General features: G+C 48.5%; 1 protein-coding gene across 1 annotated transcript in view; it reads right to left on the bottom strand.

Annotated features, from left to right (window-relative positions):
* Positions 1-10,000, bottom strand: part of grin2ba (glutamate receptor, ionotropic, N-methyl D-aspartate 2B, genome duplicate a) — a 51,876-nt gene that overhangs the window by 14,990 nt on the left and 26,886 nt on the right. Inside the window, 1 exon segment of the mRNA XM_056453078.1 lies at positions 2,560-2,703. Coding sequence (XP_056309053.1) covers positions 2,560-2,703 — 144 coding nt within the window.

Raw genomic sequence — 10,000 nt, 5'->3', positions numbered from 1 at the left:
AGCAGACGGCGCTCTAGGCTAGAGTTTAACAGCAGAGGGCGCTCTAGGCTAGAGTTTAACAGCAGACAGCGCTCTAGGCTAGAGTTTAACAGCAGACGGCGCTCTAGGCTAGTGTTTAACAGCAGACGGCGCTCTAGGCTAGTGTTTAACAGCAGACGGCGCTCTAGGCTAGTGTTTAACAGAAATGGCGCTCTAGGCTAGAGTTTAACACAGACGGCGCTCTAGGCTAGAGTTTAACACCAGACGGCGCTCTAGGCTAGTGTTTAACAGCAGAGGGCGCTCTAGGCTAGTGTTTAACAGCAGACGGCGCTCTAGGCTAGTGTTTAACAGCAGACGGCGCTCTAGGCTAGTGTTTAACAGCAGACGGCGCTCTAGGCTAGTGTTTAGCAGCAGAGGGTGCTCTAGGCTAGTGTTTAGCAGCAGAGGGCGCTCTAGGCTAGAGTTTAACAGAAATGGCGCTCTAGGCTAGAGTTTAACAGCAGACGGCGCTCTAGGCTAGAGTTTAACAGCAGAGGGCGCTCTAGGCTAGAGTTTAACAGCAGACAGCGCTCTAGGCTAGTGTTTAACAGCAGACGGCGCTCTAGGCTAGTGTTTAACAGCAGACGGCGCTCTAGGCTAGTGTTTAGCAGCAGACGGCGCTCTAGGCTAGAGTTTAACAGCAGAGGGCGCTCTAGGCTAGAGTTTAACAGAAATGGCGCTCTAGGCTAGAGTTTAACACAGACGGCGCTCTAGGCTAGAGTTTAACACCAGACGGCGCTCTAGGCTAGTGTTTAACAGCAGAGGGCGCTCTAGGCTAGAGTTTAACACAGACGGCGCTCTAGGCTAGAGTTTAACACCAGACGGCGCTCTAGGCTAGTGTTTAACAGCAGAGGGCGCTCTAGGCTAGTGTTTAACAGCAGACGGCGCTCTAGGCTAGTGTTTAACAGCAGACGGCGCTCTAGGCTAGTGTTTAACAGCAGACGGCGCTCTAGGCTAGAGTTTAACAGAAATGGCGCTCTAGGCTAGAGTTTAACAGCAGACGGCGCTCTAGGCTAGTGTTTAACAGCAGACGGCGCTCTAGGCTAGTGTTTAACAGCAGACGGCGCTCTAGGCTAGTGTTTAACACCAGACGGCGCTCTAGGCTAGTGTTTAACAGCAGACGGCGCTCTAGGCTAGAGTTTAACAGAAATGGCGCTCTAGGCTAGAGTTTAACACAGACGGCGCTCTAGGCTAGAGTTTAACACCAGACGGCGCTCTAGGCTAGTGTTTAACAGCAGAGGGCGCTCTAGGCTAGAGTTTAACACAGACGGCGCTCTAGGCTAGAGTTTAACACCAGACGGCGCTCTAGGCTAGTGTTTAACAGCAGAGGGCGCTCTAGGCTAGTGTTTAACAGCAGACGGCGCTCTAGGCTAGTGTTTAACAGCAGACGGCGCTCTAGGCTAGAGTTTAACAGCAGAGGGCGCTCTAGGCTAGAGTTTAACAGCAGACAGCGCTCTAGGCTAGAGTTTAACAGCAGACGGCGCTCTAGGCTAGTGTTTAACAGCAGACGGCGCTCTAGGCTAGTGTTTAACAGAAATGGCGCTCTAGGCTAGAGTTTAACACAGACGGCGCTCTAGGCTAGAGTTTAACACCAGACGGCGCTCTAGGCTAGTGTTTAACAGCAGAGGGCGCTCTAGGCTAGTGTTTAACAGCAGACGGCGCTCTAGGCTAGTGTTTAACAGCAGACGGCGCTCTAGGCTAGTGTTTAACAGCAGACGGCGCTCTAGGCTAGTGTTTAGCAGCAGAGGGTGCTCTAGGCTAGTGTTTAGCAGCAGAGGGCGCTCTAGGCTAGAGTTTAACAGAAATGGCGCTCTAGGCTAGAGTTTAACAGCAGACGGCGCTCTAGGCTAGAGTTTAACAGCAGAGGGCGCTCTAGGCTAGAGTTTAACAGCAGACAGCGCTCTAGGCTAGTGTTTAACAGCAGACGGCGCTCTAGGCTAGTGTTTAACAGCAGACGGCGCTCTAGGCTAGTGTTTAGCAGCAGACGGCGCTCTAGGCTAGAGTTTAACAGCAGAGGGCGCTCTAGGCTAGAGTTTAACAGCAGACAGCGCTCTAGGCTAGAGTTTAACAGAAATGGCGCTCTAGGCTAGAGTTTAACAGCAGACGGCGCTCTAGGCTAGTGTTTAACAGCAGACGGCGCTCTAGGCTAGTGTTTAACAGCAGACGGCGCTCTAGGCTAGTGTTTATTTAGTGTTATAGATGATTTAATCTAAGGGATGTTTTTCAGATTTGATTTGAGGTCTAGATTAGTAGAGAACTGAACTTTAGCATTTAGCTGTCAGGTGAATGTTAGAGTCGTTCAGCTGTTTGACTCTCTGTAGCTCAGCTGCAGTAACACTAACTCGGTTACACTGATGTGACTATAATCAGTATATCTGTAAAACAGGCAGTCAGTGAATGATTATTTACACTGAGTCCCCCACGAGACTCCTGCACACTCCTCTCAGATACACTGTGGTTAATCCCTCGATTTACCGTGATCACTGAACACTGCGTGTCTGTCTGCTGTCGGTCTTTCTGTCTGCCTGTGGTGTGCTTTACCTTGGTGACAAAGTCCTGGTATCCGGGGTAGTATGTGGTGACTATGGAGAAGATGTACCAGTCGTACTCCTCCATGATGTTGAGCATGACGGATGCCTGCTGCTCGATGGAGGGGCCGAACTGAAAGAACATGGAGTTATCATCCTGCGGGGAGACACACACACATACAGGAGCACATCAGTGAGTGTGTGTGTGTTCAGACACAGCATCACCTCTCTCTCTCTGCTGTTCACATCAGCCACTGAACTGCCATCCTCCATAACGTGCAGCTGTTAATAATTGATATATTTCCTGATATGATCTGTGGCTCCAGCTGGAGATGCTGGTGTTCAGAGGACCATAGTCACGGGTTCATTTCTCAGCCAGTGTGTGTGTGTGTGTGTGTGTGTGTGTGTGTGTGTGTGTGTGTGTGTGTGTGTGTGTGTGTGTGTGAGTGTGTGTGTGTGTGTGAGTGAGTATCTCCACACGTCCCCCAAGTGCTTCATATTTTAAAGCTTTATTGCATAACTTCATTTCAACGGAAACCTGAGCACAGGGCGGGGCCTCGACTAGCCCCTCCTCTTTCTTAAAAAATAGCCAGTATATACGTATAATTTTCCACATCTGTCTGGAAATCATCACATGACCTCCTGATAACATTACACAGGCATTAAATGATCACATGATCTGCTGGATTACATGATTTATGCAGGAAATTATCACGTGACCTGCTGGATCACATGACCTGGACAAGAAATGATCACATGACTTGCTTGATCACAGGAAATGATCACATGACCAGCTGGATCACATGACACAGGGAGTAAATAACCACATGACCTGGACAAGAAATGATCATGTGACCTGCTAGATCACATGACCCGGACAAGAAGTGATCACATGACCTTCTGTATCACAGGAAAGGATCACATGACTTGCTAGATCAGATGACTCAGACAGGAAATGATCATGTGACCTGCTCCAGATCTTCAGACTGAACAATGGCATTCAAAGCTCCGCGCTGATCTGCTCTCCTGTGTTCTCCTCTTATGTCACGCATACGGTGGACTCTCTAATTAAACTCCAGCATGTGTAATTAGCCCGTGCAGCTTAATTAGACCTGACCTCATTCTAACGCTCATTTCTAATTCAATATTTGGCTGGTTTTAACAAGACCATTAGAGACGCTGTCAGATGGAGAAGCTGCTATGGATACCATCACGGCTCTGATTGGCCCACAGAGGATCACATGACTGGCCTGAAATCAGATTGGTCAAGCAACTGATACACAATCCAAAAACCACAGAGGAGCTTCAAAACACTACAACACCACAGAACTCTGCTGCTCCTCAACTGACCAGAGTCATCTTCCAGCTGAGCGGAATAAATGTACGACGTTAATATAGCCTACTGCTATACTAGACCATGATGCTCTTCTAGACCCCGATGCTCTTCTAGACACTGATGTTCTTCTAGACTCTGATGCTCTTCTAGACACTGATGCTCTTCTAGACCATGATGCTCTTCTAGACTCTGATGCTCTTCTAGACTCTGATGCTCTTCTAGACCCGTCTGCTCTTCTAGACTCTGATGCTCTGATAGACCCTGATGCTCTTCTAGACCCTGATGCTCTTCTAGACTCTGATGCTCTTCTAGACCCTGATGCTCTTCTAGACCCTGATGCTCTGATAGACCCTGATGCTCTTCTAGACCCTGATGCTCTTCTAGACTCTGATGCTCTTCTAGACCCTGATGTTCTTCTAGACCATGATGCTCTTCTAGACCCTGATGCTCTGATAGACCCTGATGTTCTTCTAGACCATGATGCTCTTCTAGACCCTGATGCTCTTCTAGACCCTGATGCTCTGATAGACCCTGATGCTCTTCTAGACCCTGATGCTCTTCTAGACTCTGATGCTCTTCTAGACCCTGATGCTCTTCTAGACCCTGATGCTCTTCTAGACCCTGATGCTCTGATAGACTCTGATGCTCTTCTAGACCCTGATGCTCTTCTAGACCCTGATGCTCTTCTAGACCCTGATGCTCTTCTAGACTCTGATGCCCTTCTAGACTCTGATGCCCTTCTAGACCCTGATGCTCTTCTAGACCCTGATGCTCTTCTAGACTCTGATGCTCTTCTAGACTCTGATGCTCTGATAGACCCTGATGCTCTTCTAGACTCTGATGCTCTTCTAGACCCTGATGCTCTTCTAGACCCTGATGCTCTTCTAGACCCTGATGCTCTGATAGACCCTGATGCTCTTCTAGACCCTGATGCTCTTCTAGACCCTGATGCTCTTCTAGACCCTGATGCTCTTCTAGACCCTGATGCTCTTCTAGACCCTGATGCTCTGATATACCCTGATGCTTTTCTAGACCCTGATGCTCTTCTAGACCCTGATGCTCTTCTAGACTCTGATGCTCTGATAGACCCTGATGCTCTTCTAGACCCTGATGCTCTTCTAGACTCTGATGCTCTTCTAGACCCTGATGTTCTTCTAGACCATGATGCTCTTCTAGACCCTGATGCTCTGATATACCCTGATGCTTTTCTAGACCCTGATGCTCTTCTAGACCCTGATGCTCTTCTAGACTCTGATGCTCTGATAGACCCTGATGCTCTTCTAGACCCTGATGCTCTTCTAGACTCTGATGCTCTTCTAGACCCTGATGTTCTTCTAGACCATGATGCTCTTCTAGACCCTGATGCTCTGATAGACCCTGATGTTCTTCTAGACCATGATGCTCTTCTAGACCCTGATGCTCTTCTAGACCCTGATGCTCTGATAGACCCTGATGCTCTTCTAGACCCTGATGCTCTTCTAGACTCTGATGCTCTTCTAGACCCTGATGCTCTTCTAGACCCTGATGCTCTTCTAGACCCTGATGCTCTGATAGACTCTGATGCTCTTCTAGACCCTGATGCTCTTCTAGACCCTGATGCTCTTCTAGACCCTGATGCTCTTCTAGACTCTGATGCCCTTCTAGACTCTGATGCCCTTCTAGACCCTGATGCTCTTCTAGACCCTGATGCTCTTCTAGACCCTGATGCTCTTCTAGACTCTGATGCTCTGATAGACCCTGATGCTCTTCTAGACTCTGATGCTCTTCTAGACCCTGATGCTCTTCTAGACCCTGATGCTCTTCTAGACCCTGATGCTCTGATAGACCCTGATGCTCTTCTAGACCCTGATGCTCTTCTAGACCCTGATGCTCTTCTAGACCCTGATGCTCTTCTAGACCCTGATGCTCTTCTAGACCCTGATGCTCTGATATACCCTGATGCTTTTCTAGACCCTGATGCTCTTCTAGACCCTGATGCTCTTCTAGACCCTGATGCTCTGATATACCCTGATGCTTTTCTAGACCCTGATGCTCTTCTAGACCCTGATGCTCTTCTAGACTCTGATGCTCTTCTAGACCCTGATGCTCTTCTAGACTCTGATGCTCTTCTAGACCCTGATGCTCTGATAGACCCTGATGCTCTTCTAGACCCTGATGCTCTTCTAGACCCTGATGCTCTTCTAGACTCTGATGCTCTTCTAGACCCTCTGATGCTCTTCTAGACCCTGATACTCTTCTAGAATCTGATGCTCTGATAGACTCTGATGCTCTGATAGACCCTGATGCTCTTCTAGACCCTGATGCTCTTCTAGACCCTGATGCTCTTCTAGACCCTCTGATGCTCTTCTAGACCCTGATGCTCTTCTAGACCCTGATGCTCTGATAGACCCTGATGCTCTGATAGACCCTGATGCTCTTCTAGACCCTGATGCTCTGATAGACCCTGATGCTCTTCTAGACTCTGATGCTCTGATAGACCCTGATGCTCTTCTAGACTCTGATGCTCTGATAGACCCTGATGCTCTTCTAGACCCTGATGCTCTGATAGACCCTGATGCTCTGATAGACCCTGATGCTCTGATAGACCCTGATGCTCTTCTAGACTCTGATGCTCTGATAGACTCTGATGCTCTTCTAGACCCTGATGCTCTGATAGATCCTGATGCTCTTCTTGACACTGATGCTCTTCTAGACCCTGATGCTCTTCTAGACTCTGATGCTCTTCTAGACTCTGATGCTCTTCTAGACTCTGATGCTCTTCTAGACCCTCTGATGCTCTTCTAGACTCTGATGCTCTTCTAGACCCTGATGCTCTGATAGACTCTGATGCTCTTCTAGACTCTGATGCTCTTCTAGACCCTGATGCTCTTCTAGACCCTGATGCTCTTCTAGACCCTGATGCTCTTCTAGACTCTGATGCTCTTCTAGACCCGTCTGCTCTTCTAGACCCTGATGCTCTTCTAGACCCTGATGCTCTTCTAGACCCTGATGCTCTTCTAGACCCTGATGCTCTTCTAGACCCTGATGCTCTTCTAGACCCTGATGCTCTTCTAGACCCTGATGCTCTTCTAGACCCTGATGCTCTTCTAGACCCTGATGCTCTGATATACCCTGATGCTTTTCTAGACCCTGATGCTCTTCTAGACCCTGATGCTCTTCTAGACCCTGATGCTCTGATAGACCCTGATGCTCTTCTAGACCCTGATGCTCTTCTAGACCCTGATGCTCTTCTAGACTCTGATGCTCTTCTAGACTCTGATGCTCTTCTAGACCCTGATGCTCTGATAGACCCTGATGCTCTTCTAGACTCTGATGCTCTTCTAGACCCTGATGCTCTGATAGACCCTGATGCTCTTCTAGACCCTGATGCTCTTCTAGACCCTGATGCTCTTCTAGACTCTGATGCTCTTCTAAACCCTGATGCTCTTCTAGACACTGATGCTCTTCTAGACTCTGATGCTCTTCTAGACCCTCTGATGCTCTTCTAGACTCTGATGCTCTTCTAGACCCTGATGCTCTTCTAGACTCTGATGCTCTTCTAGACCCTGATGCTCTTCTAGACCCTGATGCTCTTCTAGACCCTCTGATGCTCTTCTAGACTCTGATGCTCTTCTAGACCCTGATGCTCTTCTAGACCCTGATGCTCTTCTAGACTCTGATGCTCTTCTAGACCCTCTGATGCTCTTCTAGACCCTGATACTCTTCTAGAATCTGATGCTCTGATAGACTCTGATGCTCTGATAGACCCTGATGCTCTTCTAGACCCTGATGCTCTTCTAGACCCTCTGATGCTCTTCTAGACCCTGATGCTCTTCTAGACCCTGATGCTCTGATAGACCCTGATGCTCTGATAGACCCTGATGCTCTTCTAGACCCTGATGCTCTGATAGACCCTGATGCTCTTCTAGACTCTGATGCTCTGATAGACCCTGATGCTCTTCTAGACTCTGATGCTCTGATAGACCCTGATGCTCTTCTAGACCCTGATGCTCTGATAGACCCTGATGCTCTGATAGACCCTGATGCTCTGATAGACCCTGATGCTCTTCTAGACCCTGATGCTCTGATAGACCCTGATGCTCTTCTAGACTCTGATGCTCTGATAGACCCTGATGCTCTTCTAGACTCTGATGCTCTGATAGACTCTGATGCTCTTCTAGACCCTGATGCTCTTCTTGACACTGATGCTCTTCTAGACCCTGATGCTCTTCTAGACTCTGATGCTCTTCTAGACTCTGATGCTCTTCTAGACTCTGATGCTCTTCTAGACCCTCTGATGCTCTTCTAGACCCTCTGATGCTCTTCTAGACTCTGATGCTCTTCTAGACCCTGATGCTCTGATAGACTCTGATGCTCTTCTAGACTCTGATGCTCTTCTAGACCCTGATGCTCTTCTAGACCCTGATGCTCTTCTAGACTCTGATGCTCTTCTAGACCCTGATGCTCTGATAGACTCTGATGCTCTTCTAGACCCTGATGCTCTTCTAGACTCTGATGCTCTTCTAGACCCTGATGCTCTTCTAGACTCTGATGCTCTTCTAGACCCTGATGCTCTGATAGACTCTGATGCTCTTCTAGACCCTGATGCTCTTCTAGACTCTGATGCTCTTCTAGACCCTGATGCTCTTCTAGACTCTGATGCTCTTCTAGACCCTGATGCTCTTCTAGACTCTGATGCTCTTCTAGACTCTGATGCTCTTCTAGACCCGTCTGCTCTTCTAGACCCTGATGCTCTTCTAGACCCTGATGCTCTTCTAGACTCTGATGTTCTTCTAGACTCTGATGTTCTTCTAGAAACATGTGAATAAACATCTGAGTATAGTCAAAGGGTTAGCTGGGAAATGTTCAGAAGTGCTGTTGGGTTATAATGAAATGACCCAGCGACATAACAGATGAACAGTCTGAATTATAGAATAGATAAGTAGGCAGAGAGAGTTCAACTGACATCACACACACACACACACACACGCACACACACACATCTATTCACACACACACACACACCCTCACATCACAAATTCACATCATGCTCACACACAAACACACACTCACTCATCAGTGTTTCTTCCGCTGTCACACTGTGGCTACACACTGCTTTGGCAGCTGTGCTTCTCTGCACACACACACACACACACACACACATTACAGGGTTTGTTGTAATTCCACAGTGTGGTAATAGTTGTGTTGTTTCTGCGTGTCTGAATGGATAGAGCAATGATAGATGTGTGTGTGTGTGTGTGTGTGTGTGTGTGTGTGTGTGTGTGTGTGTGTGTGTGTGTGCAGAATAAACAGTAAAGAAGAGTGTTTGATCCTGTCAGACATGACGAGCAGAGCGGAGCGGAGTCGCCATCTGAATCTCACACAGCGATCACAGAGCACAGCTTACAGGATCATCTCCACCCGGCAACCAGCCTCGAACAACCTGTCAACCACACAGCAACCGACCGGCAACCGTCCACCAAACCCCAGCAACCACCCAGTGCCAGCCTCACACTCCCTAGCAACCACACAGCAACCAGCCTTTAACATCCTAGCAACCACACAGCAAGCAGCCACAAACACCTTAGCAATCAAGCAGCAACCAGCCTCAAACACCCTAGCAACCTCACAGCAACCCTAGCAACCACACAGCAAGCAGACTCAAACACCCTAGCAACTGCACAGCAACCCTGGCAACCACACAGCAACCAACTGGAAACAGTCCATCAAGCCCCAGCAACCATCCAGTGCCAGCCTCACACTCCCTAGCAACCACACAGCAACCAGCCTTCAACATCCTAGCAATCAAACAGCAACCAGCCTCAAAAACCCCTAGCGACCTCACAGAAACCCTAACAACCACACAGCAAGCAGACTCAAACAACCTAGCAACTGCACAACAACCCTAGCAACCACACAGAAAGCAGCCTCAAACCCATACTAACCACACAGCAACCAGTCTCATACACCCTAGCAACCACACAGCAATCAACCTCAAACCACCAAGCAACCACAAAGCAACCAACATCAAACACCCTAGCAACCACAAAACAAATGGCCTCAAACACCATAGCAACCCAACAGCTATCAGCCTCAAACACCCTAGCAACTGCACAACCCTAGCAACCAGCCTCCAACA

The sequence above is a fragment of the Danio aesculapii genome, chromosome 3 (assembly GCF_903798145.1).
Source record: "Danio aesculapii chromosome 3, fDanAes4.1, whole genome shotgun sequence".
NCBI classification, from domain to species: domain Eukaryota; kingdom Metazoa; phylum Chordata; class Actinopteri; order Cypriniformes; family Danionidae; genus Danio; species Danio aesculapii.
The sequence above is the reverse complement of the archived record's forward strand: the minus strand, read 5'-3'. Positions and strand labels throughout refer to the sequence as shown.